The following is a 25,446-nucleotide window of genomic DNA, read 5'->3' as shown; positions in this document are numbered from 1 at the left end:
CACTTTGAAACCAGTCACACACGAGGTTATACTAGTACAGTGACACACTCCAAAGTAAATGGCTTCTAAAAACTAAAGTGACATTTAAGGACTCTCGAGTAAGAAAGGCGATCTCAGGTATTCCTCATTAATGAGCACCCTGCTCTCCATTTCACTAAATGGTAACAAGGCTCACACAGACTGTTCATACAAACAGAATGCACCAAATAACCTAGACAAACAAAATTCCTACATAATGTTAATACTAATATTTTAACAGGAATGGATACTATGAAGAATGAGAATTACAGAACTAGGGGTGCAAACATGGCACCTTGTACTATGAGGAAATGGGGGAGGCGGGGGATGAAGGAGACCTAGCACTTAAAACTCATTTTATTTATTGAGCGAAAGACACACAAAAAAAAATTGGTACCTATAAGAAAGTTGCTTACATAGGAGGTTTTGGTCTCTGCATCCCAACAGTCACAGGCATAGTGAGCCATCTCGTTCTCCATGTGCTGTCGGAAACGGAGTTTATCTGGAGACACACCAACTTTGATGAGGTAGAGGTAGATTCTTCCAATGAAGTACCCTAAGACAGAGTTGTTGATGACGCCCTAAAGTAAAATAAACAGTAATGAAAAATAAACAGTAAGTGTTACTCTAGTTAGGGAGAAGCTTAGGGCTTCTTTTAAAAACATATTCCCAGATTTAAAAAGTCAGAAAATAGTTACTGAATACAAAACTACAGGCAGCAGTTAGAAAGAAAAAAAAATCAAATAAGGTGACAGACACCTTGTAATTACCATGAACATCTTTACAGTTGGTCGTAAGATCCTAAAAGGACAATCAGAAATTCCAGACAATTCACAGCAAATGTAAAAATAATTTTCACCCGACCTTTTTGAAACCTTCCTTGGGTCTCAAACATATGTAACGTCTCCAAGGGGATATTTGCCTCACATATTCAATAGGCTTGCCTTCCAAGCCGATTGATTTTCCTTAATGCCATACAAATAGCTAGTAACAATATGTAGCTGACTCACCAAAGAAACTACATAATCAATATTTAACAGAATAAATATCCTTACTTTGCTGATAGGTGGTTATAAGAAGAACGAAAAGCATGAAAGAAAGATGCAGCGGATGACCTATGCCCGGTTGTTGGACTTGGTCATCTCTCCATGGTCACCACCAAGCTTTTTGCCTTCTCCCCTCCTGTTTTGTCAAATCAGTTTCTGTTGGCCCTAGGACTCTGTGCACTTTGTCACTCCTAACCAGTGCTAACATGCTTATGCTCACTCCCCTAAACACGGATACATTGGCTTATTCCCAAATGGCAAAAATAACGCACTTATAAGATCCTAGTGAAATGGTACTACATGTACCCAGGGCTTGTAAATTAAAAGCAACGAGTGGTCTTGCAGCCCACTAAAATAGCCTTTTTAAATATGTCTCAGGTCTGCCACTGCAGTCGGTATGCAGTTTTAAACTGCCAATTTGAATTGGCACAATAATGCCCTTTCAAGGCTTAAAACCTCCTTTCGATGACAAATAAGTCAACACTAAGGTAGGCCCTAAACTGCCCATAGGGCAGGGTGCATTTTTATTTTAAAAGGTGGGCATGTACTTTTAAACTTTCACATGCCATGGTAGTGAAAAACTCTTAAATTCATTTTTCACTATTTTGAACCTTACTTCTCTCATAGGATAACATTGGGTTACCAGATTACATTTATTAAGCAATACCTTTTGTTTGCAAGAAGGTAGAAGTTTCTGGTTTGGTGTAAAGGGAATTGCAATTTGAAATACAATCCAACTTTACCATTAAAAAGTAAGTCAATTTTGAAAATGCCACTTTAAAAAGTTGTGAAAACAAGAATTGAAATACAGACCAGGTCGCCAAAAGAAACATTAGTCATCAATATCTCCTCACAAAAATTGTCTATAAACCAGATGTCTGTTCTAGAAAAAGATAGTTCCTTTGTCCCCACATTTCACTCTAGAGTACTAGATGCTGAAGTAGCATTATACAAATTCACAAGGAAACTAAGATTAAGACACTTTTTCTCTACTTTGCAAACTGGCCTCCCTGTTGTTTCACAACCTGAATACAGGGAGTTTAAACCCAAAAGTACGTTCATTCCTCCAGTTTCACACAAAATTATAGACACGTTTGAGACTATAGTCAGGCAAGACTTCTCTAAACTACCTGCACGCTCAAAACTCAGAATTTGTCCCCTCGTGAAACATTGTTTCTGTTGGAACTCCGAAAAAACAGACACTCCACCAGAGCCAACAAAGGTGGTGCTCTGGTGATTATGGACAAAACTTTCTATGAAGACAAAATTGATAAGATTCTTCAGGATGATACTACATACATCCCATTACCCAATGACCCTACACATTCTTTCTTAACCTTTCCTTCATCCATACTGACTCACTCTAAAGAAATTAATTGGATCTCTGATAAACCTAAACATTTTCTTACAATCAAATTCCCACATAGGTCACTGCTATATATGTTACCTAAGGTACATACAAATCTAATGTAACCACCCCTTAGACCGATTGTGTTGGGGTGTTGGTCTATACACGAACCTCTCGGCCAGTATCTCGATACCTTTCTGCAACTGTTTGTTCAAGCTAGCAGTTCCCACTTGCAAGACACCACACACCTGTTACAAATTCTTAATGAAGTTCAAATTCCTGAGTCAGATGACATATGGCTATGTACAATTGACGTGGTTGCACTATACACTTTTAATCCTCTGTATAGAAGCTCTAGAGTGGGGATTATTGAGCCATGAGGAACCTGGCGTTAATAAGATATTTTTGTTCGAACTTTTGCACTTTTGTTTATTTCACAGTTATTTTAAGTGGAAAGAGTGTTTCTATCTTGAATCCAATGGCATCACTATTGGCTTTTCGGGAGCCCCCAGCTACGCTAATATCTTTATGTCCAAATTCGAAACAGAATTTATACTATCTAACACTGAATGGCAGAGCCACCTAATTCTATACCACAGTTACATAGACGACATCCGTATCATATGGCATGGCAACCGTCTAGATTTGGAAGCAAGGATCTGAATACCAAAAATCGTAGAATTCAATTCACTTCTTCCATAGACCCTCAAAAAATCCAAAATTTAGATGTGCACATACATTTGGCTGGACCTCAAATCACTACTACTACTACTACTACTACTACTATATCACTACTGCTGTGCGGTGCACTCGAGCGCACCGCACAGCGGATCTTAGCGCTGTTAGCGGAGCCCAGGCACCACATTCATTTTCAATCGCCATTGCCGGCGAGGAAAGAGGCCACGCCCACTCCGAGGCCACGTCCCCCGACCTACCAGTATAAAACACTGAATAACGAGTGTTTACATTGGAACCTGCTATACTCCTGAGGCGGAAGCCGGGAGCACCTGATCCCTGTTTTTAAAAATTATTATCACTTGTGTCACGTATTACTCTGTACCTTTTTAAAAACTCACGCTGCTCCCTGGCAGTTGATAGAATCTCTGTGTGCACTCGAGCGCACCGCACAGCGGATCTTAGCGCTGTTAGCGGAGCCCAGGCACCACATTCATTTTCAATCGCCATTGCCGGCGAGGAAAGAGGCCACGCCCACTCCGAGGCCACGCCCCCCGACCTAACCAGTATAAAACACTGAATAACGAGTGTTTACATTGGAACCTGCTATACTCCTGAGGCGGAAGCCGGGAGCACCTGATCCCTGTTTTTAAAAATTATTATCACTTGTGTCACGTATTACTCTGTACCTTTTTAAAAACTCACGCTGCGCCCTGGCAGTTGATAGAATCTCTGTGTGCACTCGAGCGCACCGCACAGCGGATCTTAGCGCTGTTAGCGGAGCCCAGGCACCACATTCATTTTCAATCGCCATTGCCGGCGAGGAAAGAGGCCACGCCCACTCCGAGGCCACACCCCCCTCCCACTTTCCTGGCCTGAAATTATGTGCATCCATCGTACGCGCAGCGGACGGGCGCAGCGGGCGCGTTTGGCGCGCCGAAGGCGCGCCTAAGGCAAGCCCGTCTTCGCCCGTCCTCGCCTCTCGCCAGACCCCCTGCTCAAAAATCATTCATGTACGATAGTAACTTACTCTGCGCACTTAACCCAGGCCCTAGATGTTACAATGTAGAAGGACGCATCGGACATACCGCGCTTCAATGTAAAAACTGCAAGTGGGTTACACCGGAGCCACGTCCAATCAGCCACAAAACGACCGGAAAAAGCCAAGCTTCACTTACCATCTCCCAGCTCAATGTTAGATCCCTGGTCAAACACCATGCGGAGGTAAGAACGCTTCTAATAGACGACAATCCTGATATTCTGTTTCTGTGTGAAACCTGGTTGAGAGACGATCTAACTAGCATCCCCAATTTAGCATTACCTGATGGGTACTCCATGACAAATATCAATAGGGACTCGAGAGGAGGTGGCATTGCTGCCATCTATAGATCTTCCTTTATCTGCTCCTTCCACAAAGAGAGCATCGCGGACAGTGAATGCGCACGTTTTAAAATATCCACGAGCCCGCAGTACTCTTTCTCGGGCCTGTTTATCTATAGACCCCCGGGGCCTTCCTCGAGATTTATGGAAGAACTCCTTGAGATATCTCATGCTCTAATTACTAGCTCAGCGAATTTTACCATTCTAGGGGACCTTAATCTCCACCTAGACAATACCATGGATGCCAACATCAGCAACTTTTTAGCGGACCTAGCAGCCCTGCAGCTGACCCCACTCGTGCAAACTCCTACACATACTGCTGGTCACCTACTTGACCCGGTGTTTACTAACATCTCAGAAGCCAGAGCGGATGAACCCAAACCCATGGTCTGGACCGACCACTCTCTAGTCACGGTCCATATTCCTATCGTCTCCCGTCCAGTTAAAATGACGCCCACCTCATGCATGAAGCGGCCCTGGCACAAACTTCAACACCTCAACCTTGCGGACAGCCTTGGTGAGCTTAACTTGGAGGGCAGTAACGACATTGAAACGTCGTATGCAGCCTTCCAGGACTGGCTCATCAAGGGACTGGATGCTATCATACCGGCTAAGTGGACGAAAGGGCGTAACACTCCCTCCAACCCTTGGTACGATGACAATTTGAAAAATCTGAGGAAAGCATGTAAGAAGGCGGAACGTCAATGGAGGAAGGATTATACTCTGGAGGACAAAAATGCTTATCTAGACCAGCTCAAAACGTATCACAAAGCCATACGCACAGCCCGCGCAGCCTTTTTCGCGAATGAGATCAAAATAAGCCCCAATCCTACAAAAACTATCTTCAAAATCGTAAAAAAATTACAGAATGGAGATAAACCCGCTTCTCACATCACTTCTACTCAACAATGTGAAGAGCTAGCCACCTTTTTCACGGAAAAAGTAAAGAAAATGTATAATTCCTTCAACCACAATCTTCCAGAGGACATTAATGTTCCCAAGGTAACTCTAGACGGCTCTAGGCTCTCCTGCATACCAGCTATCTCTTGCGAGGAACTAACTAAAATATGCAGGAAAGTAAAATCAGGCGCCCCCGCAGATCTTATGAGGCCAGTATACTTTCAGGGAGAACTGGAATTTTTCCTCCCTTATTTGACCTCACTCCTTAATCTCTCTTTTGCCACGGCCACGGTACCCATCTGTTGGAAGCAGGCTTGGATTACTCCCATTATAAAGAAACCCACCCTAGACCCCTCCAAACCGGAGAATTACCGGCCGGTATCATTGCTACCATGGGTAGCGAAACTAGCGGAGGCCCACGCAAACAAAGTGCTGAATGACCACATGGCGGCAAATAACATCCTGGACCCTTCCCAACATGGGTTCAGACCGGGTCACAGTACGGAGTCGGCTCTCCTTACCTCTACAGAACACCTGCGGAAAATCATGGATGCCGGTAAAAGTGCCGCGCTGATACTGCTCGATCTCAGCGCGGCCTTTGATACGGTATCCCATGATATCCTACTTCTACGCCTGGAAAACATCGGAATCACAGACTCGGCACTAGAATGGTTCCGGTCGTTTCTCTCGAACAGATCCTTCCAGGTATCTGCCCCTCCATTCATTTCCCAACCCCAAGACATTGGACAAGGAGTGCCGCAAGGCTCGGCCCTCAGCCCATCACTTTTTAACTTGTATATGCAACCTCTGGCGGAAGTTGCCAAAAAATGGGACCTTACAATGACATCGTATGCTGATGACACTCAGTTGGTCATCAGCCTCAACGAAGCCCCGTCCCCCGATGCCACTAGATTTAGGGATGGACTGACAGCAGTGGCCAATTGGATGACCGCGAATTGCCTCCAACTCAATGGAGGAAAAACTGAGGTGCTGCTCATGGGTAAAAACGCCAATAACTGGAGTGACCTATGGTGGCCCAGCTCATTGGGTCCGGCCCCCCCCCCTAAAACTTTGGTAAAAAACCTAGGAGTATGGATGGACTCGACACTCAAGTTCCAGGCTCATACTAAGAAAGTTGCCGCAACTTGCACTGGATTATTGAGAAGTCTTAATCCCATCTTAGGCTTCTTTGACTCAAAAACGAGGCAATTGATTGTACAATCGACCATCCTAGCCAGGCTGGATTATGCCAGTGTGCTACTGTTAGGAGCCAATAAAGCTGAAACTAAGAGATTCCAACGGATTCAGAATTCCGCCGCCAGGGCAATAGTGGGCCTACCCAGAAAGTGCTCCGTAAAAGCTACCATCCACAAACTGCATTGGCTGCCTATGGAAGCTCGCATCCAATTTAAGGCCCTCATCTTTGCTTTTAAAATTCTGAATTCTGAAGGACCAGAGCCCCTGCGCCCGTTGCTAACGCCCTATAACCCCCAACGCAACCTTCGCTCTAAAGGGCAAGGTTTAGTCGAGATCCCCTATACCAAGTTCTGTCGCATAGGAGGTCGTTCCTTCAGACTGCTAGGAGCCAAGTTATGGAATTCCCTCCCCCCCCACATCCGCTGCATCGACAACCTCCTAGCTTTCCGCAAAGCTATCAAAACTCATCTTTTCCCCCCCCCTGTAGGTCCTCTTCTTCTTCCCAGTTGGTTATGTTGGTTCTAGCGCCGGGACGCCCTGTTGCTTGGGCAGCTGTTGCGCTTTACAAAATGCTTAACACATAACATAAGAAGAGCACAGATCGGAACAATGCATTACTATATCAGAGTTTTCATCCCTGGTCCCTGAAACGTCATCTACCTTACTCACAATTAACTAGAATAAGACGAATCCCTTCTAACCCAGATTTAAGTCACCAAACCTTAGAGAAATACAAGGAATTCATTATGGTCAGGGGATACCCTCAGGATATCATAAACCAAGCTGAGACTAAGGCCTTACAAAAAACGAGAAGCCATCGTCTTAAAAAAAAAAAACACATCAACATACAGAACCTAGAGAGGTTTTGGTCTCAATCTCTCCATCACAATCAAACCAAATCAAAAAGATTGTGTTAAAACACTGGGAACTACTTATACTGAACCAGGTTTTCAGGGGTTATTTAAGAACCCACCTTTATTTGCCTACACACAATCACGCAATCTAAAAGAAATATTAACATCCTCACTATCCTGTACATCGGACTCACACAGAGGTATGATGAAATCCCAAAATTGCTCGCACTGTAACAATGCGTTAACTGGTCAATCAATAACCCACCCTAGATCGAGCAGAATCATCAAACTGCACTTTACGGCCAAGTGCAATAGCACCCAAGTAATTTATGTAATAAAATGCCAATGTAGCCTATATTATGTGGGCAAAACAGAGAGGATTTTAAGAACTCGCAAAACTGAACACAAAAATAGAATACGCACTAAAACTATGAGCTCCTCACTGGCAAAACATTGGGTTGAATATAATCATACAATAGCTCAACTGTAACTAAGTGCAATTGAGGTCATCAATACTCAGCAAGGAAGAGACTGTAACAAATTGCTTCTACAGCGTTAAACACATTGGATCTGGTTTCTAGAGACCCTTCACCCAAAAGGTTTAAATGACGAATATGAATTGTCCTGTTTTTTGTAATACAAGTCATTGGACTGTGTTATCTTAGTGTAAATAGTTCTGTATAGGCAGACACTTTACTAAATCTTGTATTCATTCAAATGGTTCTGTTTTCGGAAATATTGTAAACAATACGACTTTCACTACATTACAAATCTGTAGTATCGTACAGGCAGTCTTGTAACTAGTTTTGTATAGGCAGGCACTTCATCAATAATCATGGATTTATTTGATATATATCACGGCTTAGAATATTCTATTGACGATCTCTTAATTTTTTATTTAAAAGAATTAATATGTATAATTATTATTTATTTATTTATATTTATTTATAAATTTATAGAGCGCCTGGTGACCCGTAGGCATCCCCGCGCTATAGAGTTGTAAGAACCAGGAGGAGGAAGGACCGGAGGACTATTTGGGGAATAAAAAGGTTTTTAGTTTTTTCCGGAAGAGGGCGTGAGAGGGTTCCAGACGCAAATTGCGGGGAAGTGCGTTCCAACCTGCAGAGGCTTTGACCGAGAAACGAAGGCCACCGGTCCGAGCCTTCTTGAATTTTGGGACGATGGCCAGATGTTCATCGTCAGAGCGAAGTGTTCTTGGGGCTTTGTAGGGGGCGACCAGGTCTTTCAGGGCGGCTGGGCCGGCACCATTGATGAGTTTGTGGCTGGTGCACATGGCTTTTAACTCTACTCGCTGGCGAACAGGAAGCCAGTGCAGAGCCTTGAGGGCCGGTTTGGCAGAGGCCCTGGGAGGGAGGTTCATGATGAGCTTTGCCGCGGCGTTTTGTGCACGTTGGAGTTTGGCCAAGGTGAATTCCGGTGCGCCGAGGTAGACGGCGTTGCTGTAGTCAAGCCGGGCTAGAATGAGCCCCTGAACCAAGAGTTTCCTGGAAAGGGGGGGAAGGAGAGGGAGAATTTTGCGGATTGACCGCAGGAGGCCAAAACATGTTCCAGCGGTCTTGGTTGCCTGGGTCTTCATGGTGAGGGTCGGTTCCAGCCAGACACCTAGCGTTTTGATTTCTGTCTTTGGTGTGGGTATCTCACCAAAGGCGTCCGGCCAAACCGAGGGAGGGATGGAGGACCATTTGTTGCCCAGAAGCATAATTTCGGTTTTTGCACCGTTCAGCTTCAGGGAGGATTCGCACATCCAGGTGTAAATGTCCTGGAGACAGTTCAGCAGGTTGTCTGGGTGTTTATCCAGCTGGGAGAGAGAGACGACAAGTTGGGTGTCGTCAGCGTAGTTTACTATTTTAATCCCGTAGGGGGTATTCATGCGATTTACTTATCCGGATGGAGTAACAAAGACCACAGCATATACCGACACTGCTGGTATTTAAGAGTCAGGAATGAGTCTCATGCTTCTTTCATGGTCTGATTTCAGATTATCACTTAGTTACTTATGTGTACTATGGGCATTTTACCCCTTTTTAATACAACTTCGTGTTCGTTGTGTTACTTTATTAACTCCACCACCAGCGTACATTGGGCACCTCTTTCACTGGTCCTCTTTCTATTTTCACTAATAAGACATCAAGCAGGCAAGACGAACACCTTACGGATCGCTAACACTCCCCGAGGGCGTCCTTGTTAGACTTCATGGTTGGCAGACTGAGAAATTACTACTGGTAAGCCTCACTTTCACGAATACCTTTCGTTAACGTTCAGAACAGCTTCTACAATTGTTATGTAGTATTTACCCGCGACTCTATTGGCCTTTCAGCACCTATTCTCTATTGCCTTCACCCTGCTGTCAGCTGACGGAGAAGGAATTATGGGTAAGCGATATATCCACCAGCACTTTTGAAACGGTCTCAACCAGTCTTGCTAAGAGGCTTGAAGCATTCATTTGCGATTATCTCCTCTTCACAGTCACCACTTTTTATTCATATTGCCCTGCAGCAATCTTCGATTTTGAGGTAACTATCACACTTCATAAATTAGAGACCTGCACTAACATACAGGGTATTCCGACTGATCGCATTCACTTTTTTTTATTACTTTAGTCGCCCATAACTTCCGGCCAATTGAACTCTAACCTATAAGTCGGCAAGGTACTTATTAAGTTTCATCTTGACTCTCTAATTTGATCGACTTTTACCTATTTTTACCTTCATGCACCATAACAGAACGCGGTTTTTAATATGCTGCACCTCATTAACCCACTCAATTCACTCAGAGTGAGTTAGATTTTTGGCACGCCATCACTTTTTTCCTCTGTTAATTGTACTCACCCACGTGGGAGATGAGTTGCAATTTTTCGAGTTGACTATTTCATCTATATCTCTGGTCACTTCATTCTTGTTCAGTGCAAACTTCCCGAGCACTACTAAAAGCCCTAATCACTTGTCTGTATGAGCATGATATCAAGCAGAATGCGGATTATAATTTAATAGAGTATAGAGTATTAGTAAAAATTTTACTTCTATTATTTGCTGTCATAAATTCCCATGAAGGGCAAGTTTTTGCCCAAAATGCATTGGGAATATCATTGTCAACCGTTCTTATAACTCTGAGAAAAGCATCACAACTTGATTGAAGAAATTCTGCTAGGGAATGAATAAAAGAAGATGCAGAATATCATTCATGGTCACAATGATGTATTGAATCTTGTGCTTATGAAACTGATTCTTGGATCACTGGTTCTAAGAAAGTTATAATTCACTAAAGCAATTTAGACTACCTGTTAGAACACTTTTAATAAAGTGAAAATCTAGTAGTGCACCCTGAGTTCCCTGACACGTCTCCGGGCTGATTTAATTTACTTTTAGAAAGTTGGCATTTTTCTTTCCTAACAATTTGATGCCTGGAGGCTGATTCCTGGGTCACATGTCTAGGTGTAGTTGGCAGATGGTCTTTGTGTATATCTCCTAGATAGCCACTCACTACAGGGATCGGAAGGCCCATCCAAACAGGATGGGGCAGAGGAAGAGCTGTGCACAGCCACACTTGCACTTCAAGGAACTGTCTCAGTACACACACAAAGAAGTGCACACTAGTCTATTATACCCCCAGACATCCTGGGACCAGGGAAGCAGAAAACTCCAGACACCTTTGTGTGTGGGGGGGGTGGGGGGATGGATTGGACTCAAGAAGTTTCTTCAACTTCAAAGTTGGTACCAGGTATAAAACTAGGACCCTTAGACCCAAGCTTCATTACACTCCTGGACCTGTGAATACTACAGAAGGAGGACTGCCCTGCTGTCTGAGAATGAGGACTGCACCTGCTCCCTTCATCCCAGGATACATAACTGACTACAAGGGATAGTTAGCTGGCCTCCTGTTCTTGAGCTACACAAACACAAGAAGCTCCAGAGTCCTCTCAGCAGCTGCCCAGCTGACCTGCTGTACTCAGCCTGCTGGTCTCTGTAAAGCTCGTTCCTGATCCCCAAGAGGATCCTACAAGGTCCTGGACCCTTGAAGTGGAACAGTTGAGCTCCCCCTTAAAGAAAAGGAGAAATACTGAAGTTGTGGGTTCTGCGCAACCGTGCAAGGGCCTTTACGTGCCAAGATATAGCCACATGCGCCGACCACAACGCAAAGCTCCTGTGAACCTAACTCCTCATGCTTGTGAACGTCAATGACGATTGACAAGCGCACTTGGAGCTACAGTATCAATAGCCCGCGATGACTGCCTAAGCGAAGCTCCAGCAATGACGGTCTACAACAACTGATAGGATCTTGGCGCTGCAGCGACTATCATCCGCAACGCCCAGCCTGCTCTTTGTGCTTACAGTGACTATCATCGGAGACACTCCCCCTGCTCTTTGAGGCCTCCGCCACCGCGAACTGGACTCTTAGCGTTGGACTTTGAGAAGGTAGCTTTTTCAGCTGGACTAACCCGGTCCCTGTATCCAGCCCACGATCCATCACGGTTGGCCTGAACTTGTGACTTTCTCCTGGTCTCGCACAACCAGATAATTGCAAGTGACACTTTGTACTTTTAGACGCTATACATACCTTAAAGCTTTGAAATTGCATATCTGATTTTCCACTGGTTGGGATTCTTTTTTGATGTCAAATAATTTATTTAAAATGACTATATTGTTCTAAATTTCTGTGGGATTCTTTTTGTGCTGTGATTTCACTTTATAACGGTTTGAGTGCTGCATACATAATTTACACTGCCTCTACATTAAGCTGGACTGCCTTTGTGCCAAGCTACTAGAGGGTTAAGCACAGGTTAATTTAGTGACTTTTGGTGGTTCACCATGACCGGCATTGAGGCAGTTCCTTGAAAAGCGCTCACAACCCTACCAACCAACAACCCAATTTCTCACACCTTTCGAGCAGGGAGAGCAGATTGTTCCGCATTCCAAAAAATTCCTTCTTTTCCTACTTGCTGCTACAAAGTAGCTTACAGATCGCTCCGTTATTGGCATCTCTGAACAGGCTGTCCGGCATGCCAGATCTTTTTGACTTAATGTGAACTCAAGATAACAATCTAAACGCATTCTGAAAATATGTGCCAGTGAGCTACGTTCCAACTTTTTCTTTTTCTTTTCTGAAATGATGACTCCTACTTTTGAGTTTAGGACAATGAAGCAGGCTCTTACCTCGCACAGCTGGGTAAAAAGGTGCCATCACAAATTTCAAGGGATGCCTTTTAAGGCTGCACTTCAGCTGGCTGATGGTGGGCATTTACAAGTTAGAACATCAAACTATAGTCCTATGATCACTGTTGTAGTTATCCCTCGATGCCTGGCATTGTAGGAAACTACAGCCTAGAAAGCAATTTATTTACGTAAACCACCTACTTGCTGAAAAGTTGGTAATTTCTGCCAGGCCAACACTTCTAGAAGCCGCTCTGATCCTTGACAAAGTTATGAGGTTTTCTAAATAAATCAGATTTTTCCTCGAGTTGTGCATCATTTCAGCTATTCCTCTTAATGTTTGTCTGATCACAAGTACCTTGGACTTTATTAAAAAATAAAAAAGTAAACCTATCTTCTTATGCTGTGTTTAGGAATGTAAATGCTCTGCTTTTCTTGAGTATATCTGCTTTTCTTGAGTATATGTGGCTATGTATCAAACATTTGAATCAGACCTTTTGTGATTTTATGGACAGTATCTTAATTATGTACATATTTTAACAGATATTCAACGCTCTATTGGGTTATTCGCCATTGTGCTCCAAAAGCTACCAACTATGGTTCTCTCAATAAACATGCTATTAAAACAAATTGTATACAAGTTCCCTTTCTGAGAATTCCACTACAAGTGTAGAACAACCAATGGATCATATCTGATAGAGTCCCAACATATTTTTGAAATGGTGGCAATCATTCACTTTACAATTATGAAACTAAAAAGAAACTTGCATCCTGCATATTAAAAGACAAGGGTACTGGCAGGATGTGTGTATGTTCCTCTCTGGACTTAGCAAAAACTACACGATTACACTTGATGTTCTCATCCCACTGTTCAAAGAAATCCCTCTCAACCAGTTTTTAAACATACTACCATATGGAGGAGATTAAGACTGATCTGAAAATGTATAGTAAAAAAATCCTACGGTGCCTGCTGCAAGTTGTCATAACTTTAGATCCTCTTGTGATGAAGGTCAATAGCACAGAAAAAGGAATAAGAGTGAAACACAAGGGAGCTAGTTCATGCAGCAGATAATGCTAACACTTCCTTTTGCTCCGGTCCCCTATGGAAGTAACTAGACCTCAGAACTTTAAAAAAAGTGAAAAAGCAATACTTCAAAATACAGTTTAAATTAGATCAGATCACACAAATAGTCAGTGGTCTGCACTAGCTCCTACTAAACTTTCTATGGGCCCACTTATTCAACTCAACAGGTCCCATGGATTTTATTCAACCCTCAACAAGTCTCCTGGAATTAAAGGAGTCCAACAATTCGCAGCATACAGGTGTGATGTCTAATCAGTGCGAAAGTCAATGCTAACTAGTATGATGAATATCGAAACTTGCCTACATACAAAGCGGAGACAACCGATCTTGTTATACAGGTTGTCTTCAAAAACTGCAATGTGCTGCAGAACATTTAACATTGAAATATATTCAACCCAAATTCACTGAAGCAATAGCCAGCATTAGTTTTAGCATGCTACGGCTGAGGTGGAAATTAGTCTATATCCCGCAGGCATTACATTGAAACAAACATGCAAAATAAATTATCAGGTGCAAAAACACTGTCTCTATGAGCACAGAAATCACCTTATCAAGGTAAATATTACCTGCTCAACTGCATCGCCAAGTCGCATAATCGAGGCAGATTCCCCACTGATCTGGGCTTTGGAAGAATAAAGAAGGATGTTCAGGTCTGCCACAAGCTCAAATTTGGGATGCACCTTTTCCTTTGGGTCCACAAAATGTTCAATCTCTGCCATTGTGAATTCTCTAAACATTAAATGAAAATAAAACTAATCAAAAACGAGAATCCCTCCACAGTTTTGACACCACCCAATGTCATGACATGGCTTGAGAACCACCTTTGCAACCTGCAATTCACTATCAGTGACTGCGAGGGTTTCTCACTATGTGACATTTCTAGCTAGTTCAACTATTCTGCGAATGTTAGAAAGTTTGAAGTTTCATTACTCCTCCTCTGGTGGCTAAAGATTCTTTAGCATTAAAAAAAAATTAAAGTCAAACTAATTCTCCTAATATCTACGTGTAATATACAGTACAAGGATAGTGGATTAAACCAGTACATTGAACTTATACCAAGACATTTCATAACAGGATACCCTTATCGCAAACCATTTTTCTCGATTACTAAGTTTAAAATAAAGGGAACTTTATATTCATCACCCCGAAAAGTATGAGATGGACTGCTGCATTTTAAACAGCACATGATGTGTTGGAGTGTAATTAGCCACCAGCTGAGAGCAATTTAACATCATTTTAATAAAATATGGACCATGTTATGGTGCACAGCTTTGCAGTCCATTCAGTAAACACAATAATACCCCAACTGCATCCTAAAATCCTATCAAGGATAGGAATACTGGCGGTACCTGACTCTGATGAGACCAGAGCGAGGCGAAATCTCATTCCTGAAAGAGTTCCCAATCTGAGCAGCAGCAAAAGGTAGTTTGCCCTGGTTGAATTCAAGAAGACGCTTGAAGTTGAGGAAAATACCCTGGGCGGTTTCTGGCCTCAGATACCTATGTGGCGAAAAAGGAATATTGAGAATACAAAGATAGAGCATATTTCAAATGTGTGTTTACCTTTCATCACATCTTCCTTCATTTAATCCATTTCCTAAACTTAGCTTTTATATTTCCCAAATATCTATGCATTATACATACATGGAAAACTTAACGGTACAATAAACTGAACAATTCAAATAAAAGACACAGGGAATCTAAAATAGGCAAACACATATAAAAAGAAATATATACTCCTTTCTGGAAAAAGTCAGAAGTACTGGAGTTTTTGTGATTTTGCCAGGTAAGGTGTCCCAAATTGATGCGCGACAGCAAATGTTTGATGTGTTGAAACCGCAAAATAGGCAGCCTCACATCTTCAACTTTTAAGAATATAGACCTGCCAAATTTCTGAGCAGCATAGAGTGATTGGCCTGATTGGAAAAAGGTATTATCAAGTCAAAATCTCTAGGCTAGAGGATAACATGCATAATGTTCTAAATAAATACTGTTTTCGGAACACTTCTATTGCATTGTTGTTTGTAATGCCTGTTAGTTCTGTGGTGCAGGGCTTGAACTCAGTACAGATATCCCTGGGGAACTTTTCCCTGCTGCTTGCCCCACAACTCCAGGGGCTCAGCAAACATCTCAGAAGTGTGTGTTTACATAACAGAGTGGTCTTATTAATTTGGAAGGGGTAACCCCCTCCCAAATTACTAACCCCATTTTTGACTATGCAATAATGTGGGGCCATGGGGTATTTTGCAGGTGCGTGCAAAGCAGGGATGAAACAGCAAATTATGTATGCAATATTGCAAGACTGAAATGGAGAAGATCATGAATAAAATGGTGTTCATGGTAAGAGTGGATGAATGAAAAATGGCTTATAAAGCGCAACGGCTACATTGAGGCGCTCTGGTGCGGCATGGTATTTGCTTTCTAAAGGAAGCATAAGACCGCAAGGAACATAAAGGCAGAGGAGGACGTTGCATAGTTTTACAGACAAATATGAAAAACACCTTCCTCCAATTAAACTGTGCTTAACTCTTGGAATAGACACCAACAATTTAGATCTGGACTGCAGCTTGAGAGTACATTGACAGGGAGAGAATTTAATGAACCAGGTATATTGGTCCAGTACCTCAGAGCTCTATATGTTAAACATAGGTTTGTAAACATAACTTTTGTTTCTCTTAACAGGCAGTGAAAGCAAGGGTCAGAGATGGAGAGTCATTGAATGATGTTTAGGCATGTCCAGAATAAGCCCAGCTACTGCATTCCGAACCACCAGAAGTCATCTGAAAAGTTTTTTGTTTTCCCTAAATATAGAGAAATACCAAAATCAATAATAGGGCCAGTGTCACCTTTTTTCGATCATCCAGTGGCAGTAAAGGAATGGTTTAATATAACAAATGAGGCACTACAAAGCATGTAGCATAACAGCTTTGAAAACCAGTCCGGAGACCAGTCCACTCCACCCACCTCCGAACCAAAACCCCCCCTCCTACAACCTTTGCGCCTGGAACCCAATCACCACTGAAGACACCATCCGCCTGATGAACTTCATCCACTCAGGATCACCAACCGACCCTTGTCCCCACCACATCTTCAACTAAGCAGACTTAGCTATCGCACTCCATCTCCGAGACGTCATCAACTGCTCCCTCAACTCCGCTACCTTCCCGGAAAGCAGGAAACATGCCGAACTCAGCGCCCTTCTGAAGAAACCCACAGCAGACGCCACTGAACTGAAGAATTACCGCCCCATCTCGTTCCTCCCATTCCCTGCCAAAGTCATTGAAAAAGCCGTCAACAGACAGCTCGCCGCCTTCCTCGAATCCAACAAATCTCTCGACCCCTCACAGTCCGGCTTCCGAGCCAAACACAGCACCGAAACCGCCCTCATCGCAGCAACAGACGACATTCGAACACTACTGGACAACGGAGAAACAGTTGCCCTCATCCTACTTGACCTCTCCGCAGCCTTCAACACAGTATGTCATAGCACCCTCATACAACGCCTCAGCAACATCGGAATATAAGGAAAAGCATTGGACTGGATCATCTCGTTCCTCGCCGGAAAAACCCAGAGAGTCCGCCTCCCCCCTTTTAGATCAGAGGCCACCGAAGTCATCTGTGGCGTACCACAAGGATCATCACTCAGTCCCACCCTCTTCAACGTGTACATGAGCCCCCTCGCATCCATCGCGCGCCAAAACAACCTCACCATCATCTCCTACGCAGACGACACCCAGCTAATCCTCTCCCTCACCAAAGACCCAAACACCGCCAAAACCAACTTACGCGAAGGAATGAAAGAAGTAGCCGAGTGGATGAAGAACAGCCGTTTAAAACTGAACTCGGCCAAAACGGAAGTCCTCATCTTAGGTTCATCCCCCTCTGCCTGGGACGACTCATGGTGGCCAACGGCCCTGGGAACCGCAACCATACCTACGGACCACGCACGTAACCTGGGCTTCATCCTGGACTCCTCCCTCTCGATGACCAGACAAGTCAACGCCGTCTCATCATCATGCTTCAACATCCTATGCATGCTCAAAAAAATCTTCCGTTGGATCCCCACCGAAACAAGAAAGACAGTCACCCACGCATTGGTCACCAGCCGACTGGATTACGGAAATACCCTTTACGCCGGAACCACAGCCAAACTACAGAAAAAACTCCAACGCATCCAAAACGCCTCAGCCAGACTCGTACTCGACATCCCCCGCCAAGCTCACATTTCCCGTCACCTAAAAGACCTCCACTGGCTCCCCATCAACAAGAGAATAACGTTCCGTCTCCTAACCCACGCACACAAAGCCCTCTACGACCTAGGACCTGAATGCCTCAACACGCGCCTGTCCTTTTACACCCCCACCCGCCAACTACGATCGTCCAATCAAGCCCTCGCTGCAATTCCGCGCATCCATAGATCCACCATGGGGGTGGGGGGGGGGGGGGGGGGGGGGGGGAGATCCTTCTACTTAGCGGCCAAAACCTGGAATTCTCTCCCCGCCCACCTCCGCCTTACACAGAACCACCTCTCCTTCAGAAAACAACTAAAAACCTGGATATTCGATAAGTAAAGTTCCACCCTCCCTCAAGCGCATTGAGACCCTCTGGGTGAGTAGTGCGCTATACAAATATTGAACTTGAACTTATTGTTGTCATCTGTTTATTACATGCAATTTTTGTATCAAATAGGAAGACCAGGTTTCTAGCAGCTTCCACTGGCTTCAGAGAGTGTCCCAGTTCCTTTAACCACCAATCTGGTCACCCCACTGATGGCCCTTCAAAAATTTAAATCTGGATTTTATTGCAGCGGCTGGATACCCTCGCAGGTGACAAGCAGCACTCTACAGATCCACCTTACATTACATCGCTGTTATACTTCGGGCAGCTGAGAGAGGAAACAGATGTTTATGTGCCATGTGGGCTTAATTACGTGGTGTGCAGTTGTCAGATGTCAAAAGGGTTATTGTGTGGGCACTATCACAGGAGTGACACCTTTCAAGGAACTTATGGCAACCTGTTTGTTGAATAAAGTTGATCTAAAAGGAGGCGCAGGTAAGGTGGCCAAATCAGCTGAAGAGATAGTAATGGCGATTGAAAATTAAAAAGCACTTGTTGCAATAAAAAAAATTGCTGGTGTCACAAGGGTCAAAGAGTCGGTACTGGTCACATAAAACTGCCTGGAAAGGTTAGAAAAGTGGAATTAAAGAATGGAGGCAAGGTGATGGTTTAGAAGTTAAGGGAATGATGTGCAACTGACTAATGGCAATATTATTGAACGTGTATGAGACAGAGGAGACTGTGGAGCATAGTGGAGCAGGTCAGGTTACATAGAAACAGACCGCTACTATGGATGTCCAGGTACAGGTGGAATTCAGAAGTTTGGAGAAGTCTGGAGCAGTAGACTGTTGAATCTCCTAGTGCAAGTATGCCTTCGAAGTTAAAAAATGTTGCATTGATTATTGTTTGCTTAAATAATTCAAGTATCCTCATTTCCTTTTATTAGGGAATTGTTCCTATATAGATTATTATTGTTCTCATATGTGTTTGTCATACAGCTTACTGTCTTGGTTTTCGTGTCTGCGTTTTTGTATGCGAGAAGTGAATTGCTGTGGCCTGTGTTTGTGGGGGAGCTGGGTGGCATACAAACTGTTTTACTTGAGTAATGTTGCAAAGTAAACATAGTGCATTGGCAATTGAAACGTCAGTCAATTACAGGGGAGTTGTGGCATACTGTGCAGAATTGAGACCTATATAAAAAAAAATGCTCCTTCACTCTTGCAGTGCCTTCATTGTAATAAGTGCACACCAAAAACTTGCAATCTTCGCCTACAATCACCTTCATCACAAGCACCATTCATTTTATGGTGAGCATCCATGCTTACAGAAACGCTATTGTGGCATACTGTGCAGAATTGAGACATAAATAACAAAAATTTGCTCCTTCACTCTTGCAGTGTCTTCATTGTAATAAGTGCACACCAAAAACTTGCAATCTTTAAAGGGTGCCCTTCGCCTACAATCACCTTCATCACAAGCACCATTCATTTTATGGTGAGCATCCATGCTTACAGAAACGCTAGTGAGGACAGCCCAAAGTCTATCTCAATTGCAAAGTAAACTTAGCAACTTCCAACAATCACCGCTGCTAAGGCGTGATCTGCTGAGCATTACAATAGATCTGAGACCGTCATGCTGCAAACCTTTTCAAATATTACCCGTGGCGGGTGAGGGGGGAGGCTTATGGGGACTTTTAGAGTTCAATAGCAACCAAGTTACATCAGGTTTTCAAACACTGACATAATTGGTGCTGGATGTGCCAATGCTGTAACACTGCAATGACAGTGTGGAGTGAAGAAGCTAGCTGTTAAGTTGGGCAACTGAAAGAAACATCGACAGGCAATGACCATAGTTAACTAGTAACACAGCAGACACCACGCAAAGAGGAACATACTAAAGTATTGCACTGGTGTGACCAGTGTTGTTTATTCGAATCCAGGATCGTTTCACTGCAGCCCCCGTACCCCCAATTTCATTTCAAAAGTCCATGTATAGGAAGGGCAGTGGCAGAAAGACTTGATAGCATCCCAGGACAACACGGGAAGGTAAATCTCTGGCACAATGCTCCCAGCCCACCAAATCAATAATCATTAACCGATGCAAGACTTGCGAATATGCAGGGGATTTTGTACAGTTCGCAGTTAGCATTCAGCACTCGCCAATATTGATGCACCTGCAAACGCACATCAACCTTTGCGTGCCTTCATCTAAAATGTAGATTAGAGAATGGCCATAAAACGAACCAGACTAGAAAATTAATGTTTGACTGATGATACACGATTTACTTTCTTGGTTTTATACAAAGAAAAAAGCAATTCTGAACTCTGAATACGAGTACAGCAAGTTTCTGTACATAATACAAAGCGGATTGCGAATATTTTGATCAACACTACAACAGAAACAAATAATGTAGAAGTGAGCTTTTGGTAAAAATGAGTGAGACAAGTGGATTGGATGATAGGTGTTTTCCTTTGTACTAATTAGTACAATTCTTTTGACTATACCCTTTTAGTAACAACAAGTAGTCTTTCTTAATGTAACACTTAGGATTTAGGTATTTCTACATGGTGTTCTTCAAAAGGGATTTCGAGACTCACAAAAATCTGGAATACAGAGTTTAATTAACACGATCGACAGCTTCACTGGCTTCTTAGAGTGCACAATCGAAATACCAGTGAGCTACTGAATTCTTTAGACCCACCTAAGGCGCATTCTTCATAAGAAACACCCAGGTTTAAACACTGGAACTCGATCACTCCAGGTCAACTCTAACCTAACTTACTGGCATACTTGTTAAAGGAATTACAATGCCACCATGTAGATTTTGCAGCACACCTTTATTAATTACTAGAAATTGATTTATGCCTCTGGCTTTCCAAATTAGGTCACAATAATGCCCCTTTTTATTCTCTTAGCATAACTAAGAGCCTGATTTAGATCTTGGCGGATGGAATACTCTTTCACAAAAGTGACGGATATCCCGTCCACGGTATTACAAGTGCAATAGGATATAATGCACTTGCAATACGACGGACGGGATATCCGGCAGGTTTGTGACAGGGTATCCCCTCCGCCAAGATCTAAATCAGGCCCCAATTCATTACAAAACAGTGCCTATTGAGCAGGGGCAATGCACTACATTGTAGCTCATTGAGTATTTCAAACTTCCACAGAAAATATAAAGAATCCAGTACAAAATCCAGAATTGGACAAATAAGTTGCAATCTGCTTTATCCTTGATGGAATCAGACAACTAAAAAGTGACTAGAGCATTTGCAATCTCGTCAACAGAGCTGTGCTATGGTGATGCATTAAAAAATACAGGCGGGTGGCCTGCTTACCTGTTAACTGTGATGACCAGATGGCCAATCACAGATCAAGATAAAAGTTAAATAGTACACATGCATTTGCTTACTAGCAGGGAAATGTATCTAGATCAATTATAAAATCCCTTTTTCGTTGTAATGCAAGTCAGAGGAAAATAGGATTCATATTGGAGCAAAGAAAATGTGCTTTGGCTTCGAATCACTGTAACCGGAAAAAAACAGCTTTAACCCAAAGGAATGACTTAAAAAAAAATCTTTTACATGTGGGCACATGTCATCTGGAAAAAGGCCTTAACTCGCAATCAAACAAAATCTCATCAGTCAACGTCAAGAGACAATGCCTGAATTGATCTGATCCACTGCTGCATGCTTCCTTGGCCAGAAGCAAACTGACAACGACACATTAACAGACCAATGGATGAAGAGTGCATTCTCAAAGCCCTCGATGTTTGGTTTGGATTACATTAGGCGGCCCAGATCGCGGTTTCCTAGGCCAAACCTAAAAAGAAGTGGAAGAGGCACTGCTATAGAAAAATACATCACTGACTTATAGAATTTACCCATCTTCTGATCTGTGCTGCTCCCTTGATGCTAGTTATGGTGGTTGACATCTCTATAGAGCGTTTTTATTTCAGATACTGAAAAGATAAACATATGTAAATACATCCACAGCTCTCTTTTGGTTTTTACAGAGCAAATGCTTGTGGTCAGACTAGACGAGACCACACTTTAGCAAATACAAGGTTCTCAAAGAAAGCTAAAATGGAGGGCCAGATTTACAGCCATTTTCACACTTAGTTACACAGGAGCCCGATTTCAAGGTACAAACTGACAAGTGAAACTCAAAAAGCAGAAATTTACTTTCTTAAATAGAAGAGCTTGCAAGTAAAATTTCACAATTACAGTGTGATATTACGTAAGAGTAGATGATCTCTTAGCCACAGACAATGGGCATTCCAGTGCAGGAATTCCTTGCAAGTACACCAATTCCCAAAAACATATGATATTGTGGGTTTTTGCAAGCATTTGTGAGGCAGACACAATCAGGGTATGCTCAAACTGGATAACACCTAACACCCATCTGCCCAATGTGGTTTGTGCCCACTCCTTTTAGAAAGCTGTAACTCTGCCAACTATGGAGCCAGAGCTCCAAGTAGTGTTAAGTATAGCAGCCGGTGTCAGAGTAATCAGTGGTGACATTTTGTCATAAGACTTGGATTGTCCTCCTACTCCCCCCTCCTCTACATCCGATGGAGAATTTTTGTAAGTTGGGAGAAGCACTGCTTTATGCAACTGTTGTTGTACAGAGCCATAGGACTGGTGGTATTGCAACTGTGATTGATAGATGGAATAGTTCTATCTCTTATGAGCACCTCAATATGGCGAAACTCTCCCTCTAGCTCACCAAATAGGAAGAGATAGTCGATGCAGTAAGGTTCGGCACAATCTGGTTGTCTCTGTATCGGTCTCAGTGTTTTGCAGTCATCATTGACGTGCTTCTCAAACAGAGAATCCCTGCCAAAGAACAGATCTAAAAAGCTATTCTGTCTCTGGTCAAAAAGAGGGTGCCCTTGGCCAGGCTTTTCTGGTTCACACTGCTGAACTAGCGTTGATGGAAATCCAGGCTAGCTACACCATTCGCAGAGTCAATGAGTGTAGTCAACGCTCTTACCCCTTCATGCTCTATAGCTCTCCCATCTCACTTTGTCTCATCAAGTAAAAGCTTGAGATAGCTAGCTATACCCGACCATATCTGGCGGTCATATCTGCTCAGTAATGCACAGCTACCATGGACACAGCTTTCATAGAAGAGTCCATCTTTAACAGAGGCATCCATTCCATGTCTTTCTCTGCTGGGTAGAGCAGTACATGATGTTTCGGGGTTACTGGATCTTCTTTGGGCTGCCTGCATTAACACAGACTCTCCATCGGGTTGCCAACTATGCAGGCTGATTTAATGCCTGGTGCCTTATATTTTGTTGTTTAATCTTGGCACTATAGCTGCCATTGTTACTGGATCTGACATTGACATTTTCTTGCTAGAGGTGGTCTGCAATCAGAATAGCTTTGATTAACTTCCTGACAGGCTACCTAAAGTCCTACATAAAGCAATCTGTTTCTCTTTTTGTCCTTGGAAGGTCAAAATCTTTTAGATGCTCTTGATCAAAGTATGAAAGCTGGGGATGTCATCAGAAAGGCTGTCTAGTGGAGGAGGTATATAGTCGACCCATTCTGCAACTCTAAGCCTAGAACTGTCTGAAATTTCTCCCTCCTCCATGTCAGAATATTGGCCATTATCTAACATGTCCACTGTTACGAGGTTGAGTGGTAGGTCTGGAAAGTGTTGAACTTCAGGAAGTAGTGTTGGTGGTGACGAGTCAGCCTGGTTAAAAATCTCAGACCTGTGTCCAGGTGTCCTCTGCAGGTTGACGAGTAGGCTGGAGACTGGCTTTGTAGCACAGAGTCTAATAATCCGCTATCAAAGGACGGAAGTCCTAGATTAAATCAATGGGATTTACCTCATGGGACGATCTTGATACTATTCATGGTCTGTGGCGTAAAGACCATAATCCCAAGGATTGTGGACATCCAGATCACAGTGCAGTGACTAGGTTCTTCCATTTCCTGACACTTTATTTCAACCTGTTCTGGACTACATTCATCACCATAAAAGGTGCCTGGGTCGGATTCTTCTTCTGCCTTTTTCCAAGAACATGGCTGGTGATTGAGGAGGAACTGGACTAGGTGAGCCTTGCTCCAGTAACATTTTAGAATGTTGCTAGACTTTCTTAGGTGTAGGATTCTTCATTGAGGTGTCTGTCGTCGAGAGGGTCTTTGTTGACAGGACCTCTAAAGACAGGGTTGTCTTAGTTGTGGTGCCTTCACCAACTGATCATTCTAAGGCAGGATCATCAACAGAGTGTTAGTAGAGGTGCTATCATCAACAGAGTTGCAGTAGACTATGGCTTAACAGTCAGATGTTTTTTCTTTGCGATCTAAGACTTTGACAAAGAATGCGGATGATGCAGTCAGAGGAGGCCAGCCTTGCTTGCTTTACCTGAAGAGATGCAGGTGGCAGCAAGGGTATATAAGATTTTCTCTTTCTTTGATCCAGTCAAGTGAAGGAGAAGAGAAGCTCACTGATTTTTTTTAGAGCCTTTAGTTTTGCAGATTCTTCTGATGCTAATAGGAGGTGGAGGCTGGTTTGTCTGTTGGATATATCTTTTTGGAGGACTTATGGGTTTCCAAAAGGTGCTTAGGCACCATTTTTTCCTTTGTAGGCTGTGCAATTGATCAAGACTCAACTTCTGAATATGGGGCTTCCGAAACCCTGGTTGTCAGCAACCATCTCAGAAGCCTTATCTCATGGCCACTGAAAATTCTGCCCAAAAACGTTCTGCAAATGTTATAGTCTATATGGCTGAGATAAAGGGAGAAAATTCATATTTTATGTAGGCTATCAGTAAATACTATCATTTTCAAGCAAGATTAAAAAAAGGCTCCATTTACATGATTTTTCAATATCCGTAGTGGTGGAAGATAGCAAGACAAATATAAGGGAAGGTTAAAAGTCAACGTTTTGAAGTAGAGACATGTCTGTCTAAACAGAGAGCAAAACTCTGGGACTTCCTTTCCATCTGAGGTATGGTAGACATCTGAGGTGTGATCGCCCTCTGGAAAGGTCTCTTCTAATAAGGCGAATGTGCCTACTAAAGTATCACTATTTTTAAGCCTTTCAGGCATACTGTGCTTTTTGCTGCAACTGTAAGGTTACTGTGAGACTTCTCACCTCATTGACTGAGGTTCAGGAGTTTTCCAATGAGTGAGGGTTCTACTAAAGTGGTCCTGTCAGGTGCATTTGGTCAAGGATTTCTGCATGAGGAAACGTACACA

The 25,446-nt window shown here is 43.1% G+C and overlaps 1 protein-coding gene across 1 annotated transcript in view; it reads right to left on the bottom strand.

Annotated features, from left to right (window-relative positions):
- Window positions 1–25,446, bottom strand: part of GARS1 (glycyl-tRNA synthetase 1) — a gene marked incomplete at its 5' end in the record, with an annotated part of 104,613 nt that overhangs the window by 45,761 nt on the left and 33,406 nt on the right. The window contains 3 exons of the mRNA XM_086948717.1: window positions 435–599; window positions 14,237–14,399; window positions 15,020–15,169. Of these exons, the coding sequence (XP_086804843.1) occupies window positions 435–599; window positions 14,237–14,399; window positions 15,020–15,169 (478 nt within the window). The remainder of the gene's footprint in view (window positions 1–434; window positions 600–14,236; window positions 14,400–15,019; window positions 15,170–25,446) is intronic.

This window comes from Lissotriton vulgaris, unplaced genomic scaffold (genome assembly GCF_964263255.1).
Source record: "Lissotriton vulgaris unplaced genomic scaffold, aLisVul1.2 SCAFFOLD_5188, whole genome shotgun sequence".
Taxonomy (NCBI): Eukaryota; Metazoa; Chordata; class Amphibia; order Caudata; family Salamandridae; genus Lissotriton; species Lissotriton vulgaris.
The sequence above is the reverse complement of the archived record's forward strand: the minus strand, read 5'-3'. Positions and strand labels throughout refer to the sequence as shown.